The sequence below is a fragment of the Cebus imitator genome, unplaced genomic scaffold (genome assembly GCF_001604975.1).
Source record: "Cebus imitator isolate Cc_AM_T3 unplaced genomic scaffold, Cebus_imitator-1.0 Scaffold778, whole genome shotgun sequence".
In the NCBI taxonomy this organism is placed as follows: Eukaryota; Metazoa; Chordata; class Mammalia; order Primates; family Cebidae; genus Cebus; species Cebus imitator.
Genome location: NW_016108093.1, coordinates 197,229 through 218,095, shown reverse-complemented (window position 1 = coordinate 218,095; position 20,867 = coordinate 197,229). Strand labels below are relative to the sequence as shown.

Here is a 20,867-nt window from a genome sequence, read left to right as displayed (position 1 = left end):
TGGCTTAACTATATTTTTCTAGATTTTATATTTTATTTGCTATTCAACAATGTCTTCTGAGTTCTTACATATCTTGGAGATAAGAGACATTATAGAAAATTACACATGGAAGACAGTAAACGTTCTTTTTCTCATTCAACTTTCTCCATTAATGGCAAAATGAGATGGGGAAGCAAATATACCATTCTGTCTTTTAATATTGCCAGCAAAGAACTGAATTTAGAGAGAAGTCTGAAATTTTCCTCTTAAGAGAATTATAGAAAGTGTCTGATAATCATTTATGGCTGGTTTTTTTTTTTTTTTTTTGTCTTTCACTCACTTTTACTTGGGCACATCTGACTCATATTCAGGTCCAGGGAAGCCACACTCCTTCCTCATTCACAGAATTGAATGCTTATACATGATCTTGCTGTTTTTATTTTTCCCTAATGGGAGAGCCCTACAAAGAAGGATATAAGACTTGCAGACTTGTAGCTGATGATCTTAGCCATCTCATAGCTACAGCCCCAAGAAGCCAGCTCTCCCCAGCCCCTGCATCCTGACTGCTCAAATGTACACTGCAGTGTTTCACTTCCCAAGGGGTGTAATTACCTTCTCCATGATACCCAGCGCTTCAAATAACCAAAAGAATTTCTATTTCCTCCCTTTCCTCTGATGTGTGGCAAAGCAAGTTATATTTATAGCAACTAGAAATTCCAATGGCCTGGTCCTTGCTGGCACATGGCAGCAGGACTGGCTTGGAGATGCTGCTGGGGGAAATGAAAGAGCTCAGCAGTTCTGCTTTGTGCTGTCCTGGCCAGAAAAATCTTTGCTGCTTGTCATCACATCTTCCTTCACCAGAAGCCTGAGAAATGAGACATGCTCAGGTGTTAAAAGCAGTCACAGGGCTGGCCGGGTGTGGTGGCTCATACCTGTAGGCTACATCAAGTAATCCCAGTACTTTTGGGAGGCTGAAGCCGGCAGATCACTTGAGGTCAGGAGTTCGAGATCAGCCTGGTCAATGTAATGAAACCTCGTCTCTACTGAAAATGCAAAAAAAAAAAAAAAAAAAATTAGCTGAGTGTAGTGGTGGGCGCCTGCAGTCCTGGCTACTTACGAGGCTGAGGCAGGAGAATCACTTGAACCTGGGAGGCAGAGGTTGCAGTGAGCTCAGATCATACCGCTGCACTCCAGCCTGGGTCAGAGAGCAAGACTCCACTAAAAAAAAAAGTGCTCTCAGTGTCATAATACCAGCAAAGGTACTGTCCCACCTTGTCTTCCTGGTGGCTGAGCAACTTAAATCAGACCAGAATAGATGGATGCTTAACCCTTTCAATCCTGAAGTCCCATGCAGTTTCTCCTAAAATACATACCCATGCCCAATTTCTAAGATTACTGCTGCGTTTCTTAGTTGTTGAAAATCAGCTATGCCATTATTTCCACACTCTCCCTATCCTTCCTCAAGCCTGATGAGTTTTTTTCTCACTCTTTCAGGGCTCATTGTTGGGGTGATCCTGAGGTATGGTACCCCTGCTACCAGTGGCCGTGACAAATCACTCAGCTGCACTCAGGAAGACAGGGCCTTCAGCACCTTATTAGTGAATGTCAGCGGAAAGTTCTTCGAATACACTCTGAAAGGAGAAATCAGCCCTGGCAAGATCAACAGCGTAGAGCAAAATGACATGCTACGGAAGGTGAGCTGGGGACACTCAGCCATCATTGTCCCGACGCAGTTGTTGATTCCCTGACTTATCTTGAACTTGTGGAGAGAAATCCTTCCAAACTCCGGGATTATCAGTAACATTCCTGGCTATTTTGTTAGGAAACTTTTTGGTTCATGATGAGGAGAAGGAAGAACCAGATTTTAACATGAGCCTTTCAGCTGGTAACCTTTGTGGGTTTGTTAGCATCTGTAGCTGATATGGGCCACTGATTATGCAATGGGTTTGTATGTCCCCACTCAGCTCATTTATCCAGCCACCATCTCCTCTTTGCTATGTCTCTTAACCTTCCTGTGGTTTAGGGATGATATTGCTACTTTCTTATAATAAGATTGATTTCACTTTTAGCTTATTTATTCAGTATTCAGAAGGGTAATTCTTAATTCATGGTTCTTTTCCTATATCCTACAAATATTTGAGTGCTTACTCTTATTGGTGATTGAAGCCAAAGGCTTAATGAATCTTCAGGGGAAGAAGATTTTGTCTTAGAATTTGAGTCCAAGCATTTTCATTTAATGTTGGGGTAGCAAAATAGTCCACATGAAAAAGCATTATGCATCTCCTTGCATGGGTAATTTCCAGGATAAGCAAGAGATCTGTATTAATTGATGTATACTCCATTACCTTATAGACCAGGTTTATCAGAAGGAAGCCTTCTGTGTAGCAGTCTTGGGAGATCCAGGTTGTGGGGAGCTCTTTTTAATACAGCACAAGGCTAAGGTATGTGAAGGCTGAGAGTGAAAGGCATGGTGTAGCATGGGCTCCAAAAATTAAATTACTGTTGTTCTTGGAATCTATCCTAATCCTTAAGGAAAATTACTCTCCACTTAGAGCATTAAATATAACTGCCTTTTCTGTGTCCCTAACGGCTGTACTCTTTGCTTTCAGCTCTTCATAATAAAGGATGGAGTTTTCATAAACATTCTGAAATTCAGTGCAGCTGAGAAAGCTATCCAGTGTAAATACCACACTTAATGGCTGTTTGGAAATGGCAGCTTGAGCCCCTCATATTGGATAAGATGGGGGAAAAGGGAAATGACACCAACACATTTCCATCTTTCAGGTCACAATAGAAGATAAAGCTGACTTTTGCTCTCTTATCTTTAGAAACCTGTTTATTTAAATCCCCTCTATTTAAAATTTTGCTGCACAAAGCAGAGGTGGGAGAACAAACAAGACCAGGATGATTGTCGCTAGTTGAGGGAAAAGAGGCATGTTGAGGTAGCTTGGTTGATGAGAAGAGCGTTGGACTGAGTGTCAGACAACTCTTGTGCTAGTTTAGACATTATTGGGTTTGGTGGCATCCAGCAAGTTTCACTGCCTTTGGGCCCAGTGACCTCATATTGGGTAGGCACTATCCCAGGCTCCTTCTCATTCTGACATTCCCTGCATTGCAGAACACTTACCTTTCATAAGAAGAAAGAAGAAAACATCATTTGAACAAAGAATCATTCTATTTTAATTAAGCTGTTTGACACTTCCGGTTTCTAAACAAGAAAGTTAACATTTAATATCTAGAATGAAGATTTAAAACAAAAGCCGAATAATGTACCAGCAGGAACAAATTCTTTAAAATATTAGGATGTTTATAGCATGCTTAATTTTTTTCTGGATGTGATAAAACTTTGCTATCTAAAAGTTTCAGAGTAATTTCCCTGTATCAACCCTACAAGAAATTTCAGTTCCTTTAAAGTTACCCAATTTATGCTGATGTTCAGGAAGCCACTAAGGTTGCTGATGACTTGGATTTAGGCTACATCAAGTATAACAGAAGGCTGGTCACTCAAAAGAGACTTAAATTTAGCACAGTTTTTGTCTATAAAGGATTCTGTGAGAGGTTCCAGGAAGTTAATAAAGAATCACGATGGCATCTTTTATTATAGTTGAGCTTTTATAAAGGTGTGATGAAAATCAAGATGTTTTTATTTCTTATTGAAAAACACTGGCCAGAAGCTTTCTGTGAGTTCTCAAAATTGCATGAAACTGCTGTGTCTTATTATATCTTAAAACAGAACAAGCAAGATCATAAGAGCAAAAGTGTTATGGGGAGAAGAGCATGCCAGTTCACGGGGAGTCATAGCTTCTCCTCTGGGATGAGTCCATGATTTTTCACATTTATGCTGTTTGCTCTAAATATTCAAACTTTAGTCAATGGCTTCAAATATTAAGCAGATATTATAGCAAGAATTGGAGTTAAATAAAAAATTGGCTTTTTTTCTTTTTAAACTTTCAGGTAACATTCGATCCAGAGGTATTTTTCAACATTCTTCTGCCTCCAATTATTTTCCATGCTGGATACAGCTTAAAGAAGGTAAGAGGGTTTTTTTTGCCAGTATTTCCGAAATCATGTGAATCTCTGTGTTAATTTACCTGCATAATTTTCTAGTTATTTTTCTTCTTCCAGCTTGCTTATTACTTTGTTCTGCACCCACTCAGAGACTATAGTTGACTTCTCATCAATGATTCATGTCTGTTTTAAAATCTTGAACTCCCATACATTGCCAGTGGGAATGTAAAATGGTACAGCCACTCTGGAAAACAAGTTGACAGTTTCTAATAAAACTAAAGTTGAAATTTCCATATGACCCATAATTTCACTCCTAAGGATTTATCCCAGAGAAATGAAAACTTATGTTCACATAAAAACCTAGATATGATTGTGCATACGAACTTGTAATAGACAAACACTGGAAACAACCAAAATGTTCTATAATAGGTGAATGGTTAAACAAACTATGATATATCCATATCGTAGAATACTACTCAACAGTAAAACAGAACAACCTATTGATATACCCAAAAACCTTTATGGATCTCAAAGGCATTATGCCAAGTAAAAATAATCCCATCTCAACAGGTTATATACTCTATGATTTCATTTATATGGCATTGTAAAAATGACAAAATTATAGGGATGGAAAACAAATTAGTGGTTGCCAGCAAACAGGGATGGTGGGGGCATTGGGGTAGGGGTGCTTATAAAGGGGTAGCATAAGGGACATCCTCAGGATAATGGAACAATGGTGTATTTTGATTGTAGTCCTAGTTATGCAAATCTACACATTTGATTAAGTGACAGGGAACTATGCACACACATTGTATTAATGCCAGTTTCTTAGTTTTTATGTTGTACCATAGTTATGTAAGATGTAACCACTGGGGGAAACTGGGTGAAAGGTACATACAACCTCTTTGTACTTAATCTTTGCAACTTATTTGAATCTATAATTATTCCAAAATAAAAAGTTTTAAAGAACCTAAGTATCCCTATTACTGGGGGTCATTGTGCTAGACAGCAAGGTTGGGCCAGAGCCACTAGTTATTTAAAATACCAAATACTAGCCTGGGTAACATAGCAAGACCCTGTCTCTACAAAAAGTAAAAAAAATAGCCAGGCATGGTGGTACATGCCTGTGGTCATACTTACTCTTGGAGGAGGTTGAGATGGGGGGCTTAAGCCTAGGAGTTTGAGACTGCAGTGAGCCATGATCGTGTCACTGTACTCCAGTCTGGGCCACAGCAAGACCCAGTCTCTAAAAAATAAATAAATAAATAAAAACAAATGCCAAATATCTTTACAAATATTTGTGAGTGGCTCCCTCCCTCTCCCATTGTGGTTATATTATGTGAAAATTAAGCCTCCCCAAAGGCAGGTAACAGCTGTGGAACTTGTTTCAGCTCTCTTTCTGAATGAGGAATGAAGGAAACCCTTTCAGTGAGTCTAGAGAAGAGAGATTTTGCCTGACAATAAAACTCAACAACATCCTTAGGAACTAGAGAATGCCTCCCAAATTGATCAACTCTAGCTAAATCAGTTGAGAAAAAAGGAGGAAAGAAACAAATTACCTATACCAGGAATGAAAGAAGGGACTTTACTATAGACCCTTCAGATATTAAAAGGATAATAAGGGAATACTATGAACAATTTTTGTGCCAATAAATTTGACAACATCATGATGAGATCTTGCCATGAAAAACAACTCAAAAAAAGAAAAATGTGTAAACCTGGCAACCTGGGTGAAATGGACAAATTCCTTGAAAGACATAAATTATCGAAACTGACTTGAGAAGAGATAGAAAGCTGTATTAATTAAATAAATTGAGTTCATAATGAAAAACCTTTCCACACACCCATATGGCTTTACTGGTGAATTACATCAAGCATTTACAGAAGAAATAATACCAGTCTTACACAAATTCTTCCAGAAAATAGAAGACAGAACACTTGCCAATTCATTTTATGAGAGGATGCCTGCCCATCAGGCTGGTTCTTCTGTCAAAGCCACTCTGCACTTTTCAGATGGTTTTTAAACGATTTCCAACCAACATAAATATAGTTACAGTTTACAGAGCATTTACTATGTATTAGGAATGGACATTCTTTATTTCTTTTTTACATCCATTCTTTCTGATTTTCACAGAAACTCTGTAAGAAGGTGATGGTAATTAAGATTAGTTTACACTGCTTCTCCTCCAGGTTTCTAACTCATTTATAGACAGACACAAGGAGTTAACTTCTGATTAAATTATTTATTTAAGATCCAAAGTCCCTGGTAGATGCGTGTTGGAGTATGTCACTTTGCCTTTAGTAATGGGGCTGCTTACAACCTACCTTATGAATTGAGGACAGGTACCCTTTAGTCACCAGGTTGGTCACAGTTACAAGTAAGGAGGCTGAAATGGAGAGATCCTAGAAATTGTTGGGCCTACCAAAAGATGCCTCTTTTGCCCACAGCATGGAGGCTAAAGGAGCAAGAACAGTTCTTCACCTTGCACAATAGGGTTAAGACTACAAATCAGGGTCAAACTCGCTTCCCCTTTCAGAGATCAAGTGACCTCTCCTTACTGCATCACCTTCAGGGCAGGAGGGGAAGGGGGAGAGGAATGGAACATAAGTCCCCTCTCCATAATAGGTGCTTGAGGAGCAGGAAGCTGTATATTTCTGCACACCAGCCCAGCACATTCGTGTACTCACATGTAGAGTGTCCTGTGTTTTACTGATGATGAATCTGAGCTCAGAATGATTAATGACAGATATGAGGTTACGTAGTGTGGGACTGAGTCAAGGTGATACCCTCTCTGTCTGACTCCAGGGCTCAGAGTTGTTCCTTTGTGCCTATTGCCTCTGGATTTAGGTTTTCTGTACAAAAAGACCATATCCTTTTCCTGACTACTCTATGGGGTTGCCAGAGTCATCCGAATTTGTATGTCATCTACTGACATGTAATAGATAGGAAATGGTTATTATGGGTATAAATAACGTCATTTTTTTACCTAAGGAGAATTTGAGAACTCTTCTTCAGATCAAATGGGTGATGAGTAATTTGATATTTTACATAACGAATCTTAATGTATAATCAGTCATAGTTGTTTTAAAATGAAACCAAATCATGGGTTGTGAAAGCCACTCTGATGGTTCAAAAACATTTCCGTTTTTGCAGAACCTTCCTTTTATCAGCACCATTTTCTCAAAAGAAAAACAACTCACAGGCTTTGCCAGTTCCTAATCAATTTGTTTTTGAAATGCTAGCCTGAGTGGAAAAAAAAACCCCACAAATTGGTTTTTGTCTGCTCTCACAATACAGTAACCAACACAGAAGACTTCTGTGATTAAATGTGGGAAGGATTTCTACTCACCAGGAAACAAGCAATCAATTCTGCAGCAGAAACCAGCTGGGTGTCCTTCAGTTCAGTTCTGACACTATCTACCTGGAGATACTGCCAGATCCCATGGATTGAAGGCTCAGTCCCACAAGACTGCCCCCCTGCCCCACATCAGACACCTGTCACAACTCTGGGACTTCTGACTGCCTGGTTTTAAGTTAGGGTCCCCATGACCCTCTTTGAGTTTCATTACATTGCTAAAGTGGCTCACAGAACTCAGGGAAACACTAACTCATACTTACCAGTTTGTTATAAAAGGTATTACAAAGGATACAGATGAAGAGATGCATAAGGCAAGGTGTGGAAAAAGAGGCACGAAGCTTCCATGCCCTCCCCGGGCACCACCATCCAGGAACCTCCACGTATTCAGCTGTTTGGAAGCTCTCCGAACCCCATCCTCTTGAACCTTTTATGGAGGTTTCATTGCATAGGCATGATTGACAACCGTGTAGAAATGTGATTGGACAAAAGGGGTGTGGTCTAATGCTGATAGACTGAGTGGGGAAACCCAGCAAGGCCTGTCCAGATTCTTCTTGGCCTCTGTGTGGCATTCTTTCCTCCCCAGTATAGAGTGGGATCCCTTCTGAAATGAGGGTCTTATGACCTACATCAAAAAGGCAGGCAAAAATTAGAGTATATTTTTAGTTTCTATGGCCTGCCTTGGGACAAAAAAGGAGCAGATGAAAGGAGGACAAGAGAAGGTCAGAGAGATTCTTTTTTTTTTTTTTTTTTGCTACCTGCTTCTGAGACCTAAAGTGCCCAACATTACAACAAAAGACTGTAACAAGAGCTACGGGAGTTTATAAGCCAGGAACTGTAGATGAAAACCAATACATACACATCATAATATCACAGCTAGTCTTTCAGGTTATCAACTATTAGTTTAGTCTCTTTCCTTTTTAAATTGTGCCTATAAAGGCACTTAAATAGTTGGTCCTTAATATGGTTGCCATCTCTGATGAAATCTGTTGTCAGTGAAATGTGTAATAAATATTTCACCATTTAACAGATGGTGTATACACAGATAACATTCAGACCCTTTGACTTATGCAGATCATGTAGCTATCGTGCAGACATGGGCCTTCTGACTTGAAAAAAGTTCTCATTGGAATTAGCTTTGATTTCGTGTTACCACTCATGGTTTGCTTAAAGGGCCTTGCCAGGGAAATAATTCACCCATAGACGCCATTATTGGTGGACTTCCCCACCAAACACACACACTCACTCACACACACATATACAATAACATGTTAAAACTTGCCAGTGGGGAATGGAAGGGGATAGGATTTCCCAAGGAATAGCAGTGTAAGGCTTAGAATGGTACAGCTAGAAATTGGGATATCAGGTAGATTTTCACCAAAAGCAAACCTTCTCATCCTGGCCTGTCTTACACTTATACCTGTATTCTTGAAGACTTTACCAGAGCATCCATCATCGTTTGTCTCTTCTTGTAATTCTATAACTAAGGAGGAAAAGTAAGGGAGATTCTGAACCAATCATGGCTGTATTGTAACCAAATAAGTGTAGGATGAAAGATCTAGGATTTCACCGGACACCTCCTGTCCTTTCTTTCCTAAAGAGAAGTGGAAATCAAAGAGCTGGGTGGCAGGGCAGCTTGCGCAATGAGAGCACGATGCTTTGGGGGTGGGAGACCAGCTTTCCAGGCAGGGGCTTGGCTTGGCAGACATGTGACTTCAAGCAGCTTACATCATGCCTTTGAGCCTTGGGTTCTCTTGTATAAGATGGTCCAAATAACACCTTCCAGGTAGATCATTGTGAGAATCAGATGGGCTAATATATGTGAAAACACTTTGTGAATTATGGAGTATGCGTTTAAGTACTAGACATAATACACAAATAGGTAGTATATCTTTTCAAAATACAGTTAAGTTTCAGCTCATATCAGATATGAACGGGGAGATGGGTAATTGTGTGTGTGTGTGTGTGTGTGTGTGTGTGTGTGTGTGATTTTAGAATATATTATGAAAGTATTTTTGGCTGCAGATTTACATTCCTAATTTTTTCTTTGGCTAATGTCATGAATATGAATTTATCTAATTTATATTCAGAGTTACCATGGGAATATCTACCCAAAGGAAAGCTGAGTGGCAAGGGAAAGCACATCTGGGATTGAAATTGTTCTTGGATACCTCACAACTGTCATTCATTTTGCACCTTGTTCTCGATGCACTCCTAACCCTCCCTGATTGAAGCCCTTTGTGGAGCTTTTGCAGACTCACAGCTGTTGATTTTTTTGAAATATAATTTTTTTCAAAACATTGGTATGTAAATGCATTAGATTAAAAACAAAAAGGCGTTGATTTAAGAGGCAAACATAATGTGTCCATCATATGTACAGGCAGCACCCTCATTCAGTGCCTGTCAGCATGGCAAGCCCTTGAAGGATTCTCTCCTGGGCAGGTGGCTTAGGGGTAGCAGGCATTTCTTGACACTTTCTTTGCTGACTCAGTTAGGGGCAAGCACTGGGAAGGCCCTGTGTTTAGAATACAGACCAGAGGATGCCTGCAGCTCTTTGGCCATGATTCCTGGTGGCTGCCTGATCTAGGCTGGGTTCTTCTTCCTGTCCCCTGTCTTTTTCTGATGTTGCTCAGCTGACATGCTGGGGCTCTCCTGCCTTTTAAAAAATTTTTAGGTAAAGTGTTCCTGGCCCTTGTTTGATCAGGGTGTTGGTGGATTTTGTTTGTCTGTTGTTGTTAAATAGTTCCGATTGTCAAATGAGAATGGCTTATGCCTTGAGGAGGCAGAACTGTGGCTTAGGATCCCAGGAACAGGCAGAATTTCCTCTGTTGGAATATCCCACAAGCCTAATGACTTGTAACAAGTAAATCCTTCAAACATAACATGGTAAAACAAGTAAATTATTGTGTGTGTATGTGTGTGTGTGTGTGTGTGTGTGTGTGTGTATTTTTTTTTTTTTTTTGAGACGGGGTCTTGCTCTGTCACCAGGCTGGAGTGCAGTGGCATGATCTTGGGTCACCGCAACCTCCACTTCCCGGGTTCAAGCGATTCCCCTGCCTCAGCCTCCCAAGTAGCTAGAACTACAGGCATGCACTACCATGCCTGGCTAATTTTTTGTATTTTAGTAGAGACAGGGTTTCACCATGTTAGTCAGGCTAATCTTGATTTCCTGACCTCGTGATTCACCTGCCTCACCTCCCAAAGTGCTGGGATTACAGGTGTGAGCCACTGCGTGTGTTTATATTTTTAAGGTAACCAATGTGCGGAAGCATTGAAAGGATTGCAGTTTTGCCACCTCATTCTGAATAATTTCTAGATGTGATATTGATGTGTGTTTCTTCCTGTATAAACCTGGCCATCTTAAATGGAGCTATCTGTTTCTAATTTCTCCACATCCATCTCTCTTTTCCTTGTTTCCCAGGCTTCAGAAATTAATCTAGATAATTATATAGGCAGACGCTTCAGGTTCCATGAGCAGATATTTAGGACTCTGTTTGTTTTCTGATATTAAATTAAACAGAAAGCTCATGACATAGTACCTTCACACTGTATTTGTTTCAAACTTCTGTCTGTAATGATCTTCTGAGGTACCACCAGAACTGGAAGGGATGTGCTGAGTCACTGAGTAAAATGGTGTGGGTTAAATCTATAAAAATGATTGATCTACTCACACACAGACATACACAAACATATACACACACTTAATGTAATTTAATATAATCATCCAGAGCAGTTTTGTCTGAAAATTTACTAAGTCCTTGCTTACTTGCTCAGTACCTACCTGTACAGAATATAACTGAAAACCATGATATTGGTCTGGGCGCAGTGGCTCATGCCTGTAATCCCAGCACTTTGGGAGGCCGAGGCGGGTGGATCACCTGATGTCAGGAGTTCAAAACCAGCCTAACAAGGTGAAACCCCATCTTAAAAACAACAACAACAACAACAACAACAACAACAAAAACCATGATGTCTAAGGTTAAATAGCAACATATAGGAGTAACTTCAGTTGTTAATGTAATGGAAGCAGTAAGTAGAGTTTCACTTTTTAGAGACTTTTATTGTGTTTATTAAGCTCATTGTCAAAAATCACAATGTGATTCCTGGGTTTTGTTTGTTTTATTCAGAGACACTTTTTCAGAAATCTTGGGTCTATTCTGGCCTATGCCTTCTTGGGGACTGCTGTTTCATGCTTCATTATTGGGTAAGTGAACGTTTATCATATAACCAAATTAGCACGTGTTCCATAGGGATGAGATCCATCTGGGTCCACAGAGTCCAGTATTTTGATATTATTGATGATGGCAGTCAGGATCAAGAGTTACATTGTTCAGTATCGTAGCTATTAGCCATGTGGCTATTTAAATTAAGATCAATTAAAATGAAATAAAATTATATTTAATACCCAGATCTTGGTTTCTGTTATCATTCTTTGATAAAAAGAACCAGAGTCCCTTGCAGAAATGGTTAATTCTAGGGCTGGGGCAGTAAATATACAAGATTAAAATGGAGTATCTTGTAATGCCAGAAAGTAAGGAAGTGCTCAGAAGACAGATAGACAAAAGAATGTGGGGGATGTCAAAGGGACACAAGAGCCAACCTGAAAGCCCCTGTAATGGTCGAAGCCCCCTCAATGGCTGAAGAACAACAAAACAAACAACGTTGTATTAGATTATCCCTAAGAGCATAAAGTAAATATCCCTGAGTCCATATGGATATAAATAAGTGATTGGATGAATAAATAAATGGGGGAGAAAAGACAAATCTCCTGTGCAGAATAATTCCAAATACTTCATGTAGATACATCCCCCTCGAGGAGGTGGAGCTCAGTCCCCTCCCACTCCCTCTTTGAGTGTGGGCTGTGCATAGTGACTTCTTTCTGAAGAGTACAGTACAGAAAGGAGGAAAATAGAGTAGCTTTACAGTGGAGAAACATGACAAATACTACCTCAACCAGGTGATCAAGGTCAACATCAACAGTGGTAAGTCATGTTGATAGTACACACCTTGATATTTGTGATGAGAAAGGTACTTTACCTCTCTGGTCTTCCACTCAAAACCACATTACCCCAGTCTAACCATGAGAAAAAAATCAGACAAATTTTAGTCGAAGGACATTCTACAAAATATCTGACCAGTACTCCTTAAATCTGCCAAAGTCATCAAAAATGAGCAGTCTAAGAAACTGTCACAGCCGTCAGGAGACTAAAAGGATTTGATGACTAAATGTCACTGTGGTATCTTGGATAAGATCCTGGAACAGAAAAAGGACATTAGGTTAAAAACAAAGAAAATCTGAATAAAGTTAGGACTTTAATTAATTTTTTAACCATTAGCTAGAAACCTGGAGATAATAGCAGGGGCCTTTTATGCCATCAAAAAAGGAGGGGCCTGGACTTATCCTTTAAGAGATGGCACATTATTGAAGAATGACAGGTTATATAACTGGCATTAGTGATGATAGGAGGCAAAATGGGGAAAAGGCTGCTGAAGAAGTCTATTGTGTAGGTCATGGACTGTGGTGAAAGGAAATGGAGAAGAAGATCTTGTTCCAGGAATGTTTAAAGGGTACATGAAAGAAGCCTTTAATAAGCAACAAAGGGCGAATCAAATCTGTAACATACAATTGCTGTGAAATGAAATTGAACTGGTTAAGTGTCTAGAACAGTGTCTGGCACACAATAGGCAAACATTAAGTTATAGTTCTTTCTTCTCAAAAGAATTCCATTCTGCGAATAGTTCTTTTGCTTCTAGCTTAGCTAGTCTACTCTTCTAAGAATTTGAGACACAACGGTGTCTCAAATGACAACGGTGGGCAATAACATCAAGAATCTCATTATTAGAGGGTTGGCTGTAGAGTATAATGAGTCAAGTCCATGTTATTTTACTCCTCTAACCCCTGCAGCTGCTGCTATCACTGCTGCTGCCACCTTGCGTGTGCACGTGTGCACACACGTGCACGCGCACATACCCCTGTAATATGTATGAGGCCTTTTCACAATCCTCACTCCTCCCTCCTCCCAATTTGCAAGCTGTCCTGTAGGAAATGTGCTCCCACCAAGCTGAAAAATTTAACTTGTTAGTCCCTCTTAGATCACGTCACAGTCTACATAGCTTAAGGAGGGCTATTGCTGGCCTGCCTGACCCATGCAAAGAGTGAGAGGCCAGATATCTTGATGGGTCTGCAGATGTTCTAATAGGATATTTAAAGATATTTGCCTCTTTTTCCCTTCTTTGAAATAATTCTTGGCAGAGAAGGCAGTAGTAGTTCAATCCTTTGGATCTTTCTGACCAGCCCATTTTTTTTTCTCTCCAGTTTCATCGAGTCTACTGATTTCTCTGACTTTAAATGCATTATCTTAGAATTTTGTGAGTTTTGTAGCAACTTATTGCTACAAAAATATTATACCAGGTTCTGTTTCTTCCTTTTCCCTGCATTATCCAGTTGCTTAAAATGCCTTAGTTTTGTTGCCAACTAAAGACTGTGCTTCATGGTTGCTTTAGTTGTTAGCAAGTATAACTTTTAAAAATGAAATGTTCAGATGTTTCAGCAAGATGACATTAACTGCAAACTATTACTTGGTACCAAAGTCCTATTTGCCCACGTCTCTGGTAAGTGTCCAACCATGGCAACTGCCTATTATTTTCAGAAATCGCTAAGAATAGTATTCTAGTACTATGCTGCTTACATGTTTGCTAAGTTACTTATTTTTTTCTCCTGACGTAGTTTACCTTACCTTCTTACAGAAATCTCATGTATGGTGTGGTGAAGCTCATGAAGATTATGGGACAGCTCTCAGATAAATTTTACTACACAGATTGTCTCTTTTTTGGAGCAATCATCTCTGCCACTGACCCAGGTATTTGGCTTTGCATATTTGGCTTTATCATTATGGTATTCCATTATTTAAATCTTTAAAAGTTCAGAGCAATTATTAACTTTTGTTGCAGTAGGGAAAATGTAGTATTTATTTGCATGGCATGGTGGCGGAAGAAATAATCAATAGGTGAGTCTAACAGACTTAGATGGCTTTCCTTTTTCTTTTTCCTTTTTTGAGACAGGCTCTCCCTGGGTTGCCCAGGCTGGAGTGCAGTGGTACAATCACAGCTCACTGAAGCCTTGACCTCCTGGGCTCAAGCAATCCTCCTGCCTCAGCCTCCCAAGCAGTGGGACTATAGCTAGATGGCTTTTCCAAGAAGGGCATGCAATTTCCTTTTCTGTTATTAATTTTTTTTGTGGTAAAAATGCCTGACATTAAATTTACTATCTTAACAACTTCAGTAGCATTAAGTATACCCACATCATTGTGAAACCAACCCCCAGAACTTTTTCATCTTGCAAAACTGAAATGCTATACCCATTAAACAACAACTCCCCAGTCCCCCTTCCCTCCAGCCCCTGGCAAATACCTTTGACTTTCTGTCTCTATGCACTTGACTACTGTAGATACATCATACAAGTGAAATCATACAGTATTTGTCCTTTTGTGATTGGCTTATTTCACTTAGCATAATGTTCTGAAAGTTCATTCATGTTATAGCATTTGTCATAATTTCCTAACCTTTAAGGCTGAATAACATTGCATTGTGGCCGGGCACAGTGGCTCATGCCTGTAATCTCAGCACTTTGGGAGGCCAAGGTGGACGGATCACAAGGTCAGGAGATCAAGACCATCCTGGCTGACAACAGTGAAATCCCGTCTCTACTAAAAATACAATAAAAATTAGCCAGGCATGGTGGCAGGCACCTGTAGTCCCAACTTACTCAGGAGGCTGAGGCAGGAGAATTGCTTGAACCTGGGAGGCAGAGGTTGCAGTGAGCCAAGATTGTGCCACTGCACTCCAGCCTGGGCAACAGAGCAAGACTCCATCTCAAAAGAAAAAAAATTCATTGTATCTGCATAGCGTGTTTTGCCTTTCATCTTAGAATGACGAATTTGGTCGTAATTTTTACACTTAGATTGTCTTCTTTCCCCGTGTTGCCCTTTTGCCTTCTTTTCTGCAACATATCATTTGGTTTAAATAATACCTTTTCTTAGTAGAAACACACATGATTATCTGTAGTGAATGTAATTTAATTTGTAAACTCCTTTGTTCAGCATTCCAGCAGGAGTATGCACTGTGACATGGTTTTCTATTCATCAATCCCTTGCTTTGTATTTTTCAAGTGTTGGTTGAACCAATTCTTACAAGTGAATTATTACATAGTGCTCCTCCCTCGCAGCTCAAAAACAAACAAAAATGTTCTACTTTCCAAGTTGGAACTTATAATTTGATCAGTTTGCATAAAGTAGTTACAGCCATTCTCTTCCTTGGTGTCAGCTATTGAGAGTACACCTTAGGGAAAGAAGTTCTGGAGAATGAGCTGCACCTGTCCTCACAGTAGAGATAGAAAGATCCACTCTTTGTCTCCAATGCCCTCTAATATTCTGAACTGTAATAACCTTAGAGATACTAAGATACCCCACTTGACCATGTCCCTTGTGGGGTCCTCTCCATCCGTGATATCTTATAGATCTTTCTTTCAAGATAGAAATGTTCTACAGTCTTCCCAGTCCATTGTGGTAACTAGTAGTCACATGTAGCTTTTGAGCAGTTGAAATGTAGGGTAGTGCAGTTGGGGGACTGATTTTAACTTTTATTTAATGTTAAGTAATTTTTTTTTTTGAGGCAGAGTTTCGCTTTTGTTGCCCAGACTGGAGTGCGATGGTGCGATCTCAGTCACCGCAACCTCCACCTCCCAAGTTCAAGCAATCCTCCTGCCTCAGCCTCCCGAGTAGCTGGGATTACAGGCATGCACCACCATGCCCGGCTTATTTTGTATTTTTATTAGATACAGGGTTTCACTGTGTTCGTCAGGATGATCTCGAACTCCCGACTTTAGGTGATCTGCCCGCCTTGGCCTCCCAAAGTGCTTGGATTATAGGTATGAGCCACTGCGCCCAGCCAATGTTAAGTAATTTAAATGTAAATAGCCACGTGTGGCTAGTGGTTACCACATCAAACAGCATAACTCTAGACAGTTGGTGGTTCTGAAGAATCTCGATATTCCAAAAAAAATATTGACCTCTCTTACCCTCATATTTTATTACAAATACCCTGAGTAAATTAGTATGAAGACTTGGCTGTTGAGGCACTGTGGCTTGTGAAAAGGTGGGATTTGGAGTCACGGGCCTTGGGTCGAGTTCTAGCCCTGCCAATCACTGATCGGGTGGCCTAGGCACACATTATCCCCTCACATCAGTTTCTTCATCCACAAAGGAGAAATGATGGCACCTATTTCTTAAGGCTCTTTTGAAGATGAAATGAAACAACGTGTGTAAGGCACTTTGTGTACCATCTCCAAATGATGCTGGTCTATGTCCACATCTGACTCAGGCAGAGATTTCCCAGTTTTCCTCATGTTTAAAAAATAAATAACAGATCATCTCTTAACCCAAGCATGTTTCTAAAGAGATCGCTGAAAATCGGCTTTATTATTTTAACCCTGTGCTGTCTGTGACTGTCTCCAGATGTGTGTCTATGGAGAAATAGATCTTCATAAATGTGAGAAAGAAAGGTGTTTATCTGTCTGAAAATGTGTTTCTAACGATACTCATCTATAATTTTATTACTAACGTATTACTAGTACCACTAACAAGTAAAGGGAAGTTAGTGTAACATAAAGATTGATATTGTTTCCTCAGCTATCAGTGTTGCTTCATTTAATTGGATAAAGAGGCTTACTTTTCCAGATTATCTTTGTAATTGTTTACTTCCCTTTAATGTATCTATGCTATGGTAGAAAATAATGGAAGGCATTACCGTGCTACTCCATTTTTACTTGGCCTATGGAGATTGACACAGTAAGGGTTTTATAGAAATGGAAGTTCTAGATAATTGAAAGTTTAAACTTATTAAACATCAGGACATTAACTTTAAGTGCTTTTTTAATAGAAATCTTCCTGAAATGTAGAATGTTTTTGTAAATTAGAAGTGTTTTGCCAGCCTCCAAAAAATCTGTTGTTTGAAAACTTGGGTCATAAAAGAGATAAAAACTTAAGTGCAGAGTTAAGGATCACAAGACCACATTGACTTCTAGTGCCTGGTGCATCCAGCAAAAATTCTGATATTGGCAGCCTGGGAAATATAGTAGAGCCTCATCCCCACACAAAAATTTTTTTTTTAAATTTAGCTGGCCATGTTGGTACATGCCTATAGTCCCAGCTGCTCAGGGCGAGGGTGTTGAGGCAAGATGATTGCTTGAGCCCAGGAGTTTGAGGCTGCAGTGAGCTGTGATCGCACCACTGAACTTCAGCCTGGGCGACAGAGCAAGATCTTGTCTTTAAAAAATAAAACAGAAAACTTTATAGTATTAGGATACAGAGTGGTATTGACTGATATGAAGGAATAAGAATCCTTGTCCCTGATTACTGTACTTGGCTTCGGACATGAGTCATTGGCCTTCTGCCCAAAGGTGACACAGTATGTGTGGGATAGTGTAGGCTGCACTGTATCAGGGAGCCTTCTCTGTTCTGTGGTCATGTGTCATGGCTGCCGTGTGCCATCTGGTGGGCTTTTGTTTTAGATGGATCCACAATTAAAGAAAAAAAAACACATTTCCACCCCGTGGTGCCTTCCTAGGCAGCCACCGGAGAATACAAGTACTATTCCTTCCTGTAAGCCATCATGATATCATTTCCCCAATATTAATTCATCACCTTTTTACTTTTTGAGTCAATCAGCCTGACTCACAGGTTTCTATTTCATTCATTCATTCATTAATTCACTCATTCATTCATTTATATTTTTTTGAGACAGAGTCTCTGTCGCCCAGGCTGGAATGCAATGGCATGACCTCAGCTCACTGCAGCCTTGACCTCCCAGGGCTCAAGTGATTCTTCCACCTCAGCCTCCAGATTAGCTGGGACTACCAGCATGCCTGGTTAATTTTTGTATTTTTTGTAGAGATGGGGTTTCACCATGTTGGCCAGGCTGATCTCAGACGTCTGAGCTCAAAAATCCACCTGCCTTGGCCTCTGAAAGTGCTGGAATTACAGGCATGAGCCACCACACCCGGCAAGGGTTTCATGATTTGGGATCTGTGTTGTCCAAGACCATTTCTCTAGTTGCATCATTTGGGCTGGTCAGTCTTTTGCTCATCCTTTGGGACTTGGTTCAAATGTGCTACCTGCCTAGTCACTCTTCCTAGACTCCTTCAATAACTACTCCCTCAGATCTTTGAGTTAGGTCTGTGTTGTACACGACAGTACTTGCCACTTTGTAATGTGTGCTCACAAGTGCTAAGTGCCCTTGAGTACACGGATGAAGGGTCCAAGAAAAGTTAGTTGAATGAACACATTTAGGTCCTTGAGTTTTTCCTTCTTCATATATCTGCCATTCTTTTGTTTTTCCCACTTCCTGCACCCAGTGGTCCTCAGTTAGTTAATTGTGATTTCTCAGTCTGTGTCAAGTTGGAAACAGCTGTGACCCTGCTCACCCTGATTTCAAGGGTTCTGCTGTAGGGAGGAGGGCAATCTGTTTCATCTCTCCCATTAGAAACCACTTACCCAGTCTGTCATCCCTGTCCCATCCTCTTCCAGTTGTCAGCACACACATCCCTCCTGGTGGACAGGCACAGACTTGCTCAGGAGGGGCACAGCAGGGTTCCTGATCTGTTTTGTGAGGATAATGAGCAGGGAGAATGAGAAGTTGAAACTTAGATCAGTACTATGTAAGTGTTTATTGTTATTAATTATGCTTTTAGGCCAGGTGTGGTATGCATCTGTGGTCCCATCTACTTGGGAGGCTGAGGTGGGGGATTGCTTAAGCCCTGGAGTTCCAGCCTACAGTGAACTATTATCACACCACCATACCCCAGCCTGGGCAACAGAGCAAGACCCTGTCTCAAAAAAAATAAATAAATGTGATTTTTTGTCTTGAATAAATGAATTAAGTATATATTGCTTTTTTTTTTTTTTTACCATAAGTAACTAGTATTTCAGGAAAACCATGTTCAAAAGTTGGAAGGCCTTTGGGGCCCATGTAGCTCAGACCCTCACTTGACTAAATCCTCCAACTTTCCTGTGTGCTGAGCCCTCTTGACCCTGCAGATGATTGACTCACCACCCGCTCCACCCTCCTCCTGGCCCCCGGAGGCTGATTTGTACGGAACATGCCAGAGGGTCCTTTGCCTTCTGGTTTCCCATTGGGTTTGTCCAAGGGGGAGCACCAGTGGGATCCCGGAAAGAGAATGAAGATAGAGGATTCAGGCAGACCATCTGCATCCTTTGATCAGAGGCCATAGCTCCTGTGAGGCACCCTTTCTGTATAGCTCCAGGTTCTGGTAATCACTCTTTTTCCTGGAGCCTTCAGCCTAGCAATGATACAAAAACTCCCCAATTCCAGCCACAAGTACTGCCTTCTCTCTTATGGTTTCCCCGTGCTCTGCCCTCACTTTTATAAATAACTTCCCTATTAAACTCTCCTCAAATTGTTCAATTTGAGGGTGCCATCTGTTTTCTGCCAGGACCCTGACTGATAGAGTCTTAGGACCCAGAGCTACTGGCCTGCCAAGCCTGGGCTGTTCATCGAGATCAGCCTCTATCAGTATTGAGTCCCTGAGGGGTTGATGTGAATAGAGGCCTCCTGTGCTAACCCACAGTGCACAGGCCATATGGGTGAGGAAGAAGATTTCTCATGTAATCAATCACTGAGATTTGGAGGAATTTTGATACTGCAGCATAAAGCAGCCCATCACACAGGGCCTGTTTTTTTTAATCTCTGAATTGGGGGAAATGAGAACACTACCCGCCATATAGGGTTTTATGAGAACTAAATGGAATTGTAAAATGCCTAGCATAGTGCCTGGTTCATGGTAAGTGCTCAATAATTATTGTCATTATCACTGTTCATTTTTCTTCAACATTGAGTTAAAATAAGCCAATTCTTATGTCATAATATGATAAACTCCTAGAGTAAAATTTCATGTGAATATTTCTCATGTAATAAATAATACAGAAAATAACTTTGTAAAGCCAAATTCCTAAAGATCTTTCCTACTGTGTAACTTGCTGAGCTGTATTTGAGGATAAAAGAAAGAGATTAACTTTGCATCTTGTGTTAACATCTGTATTGTGAAGATGACATGTCCTTTAAGAACTGCTGATAGGCATAAAACCCTATTGATGTCTGGTTAGTGTCTGAATGCATAAAGTAGTGATTTTAGCTCCTTGATTTATAATAATGCAGAGTAGCTTCATGACATAGTAGACATTTTTCAAGTCCAAATTATGTTTGCTTACCCTCAATAAATAAACTTTTTTTCAAAGGAAAATATGATGAGAATAGTGTCATTTTGAAATCTCCCTTAATCCCTAAGAAGAATACAGAAAGTAGGCCGGGCGCGGTGGCTCACGCCTGTAATCCCAGCACTTTGGGAGGTCGAGGCGGGTGGATCACGAGGTCAAGAGATCGAGACCATCCTGGTCAACATGGTGAAACCCCGTCTCTACTAAAAATACAAAAAATTAGCTGGGCATGGTG

General features: G+C 40.4%; 1 protein-coding gene across 2 annotated transcripts in view; it reads left to right on the top strand.

Moving 5' to 3' along the window:
* The window catches only part of SLC9A7 (solute carrier family 9 member A7), a 153,360-nt gene that overhangs the window by 80,686 nt on the left and 51,807 nt on the right, over positions 1–20,867 (top strand). For both annotated transcript variants that reach the window (XM_017519821.2, XM_017519820.1), the window contains exons 2-5: positions 1,474–1,673; positions 3,934–4,011; positions 11,471–11,547; positions 14,091–14,203. In XM_017519821.2, coding sequence (XP_017375310.1) covers positions 1,474–1,673; positions 3,934–4,011; positions 11,471–11,547; positions 14,091–14,203 — 468 coding nt within the window. The remainder of the gene's footprint in view (positions 1–1,473; positions 1,674–3,933; positions 4,012–11,470; positions 11,548–14,090; positions 14,204–20,867) is intronic.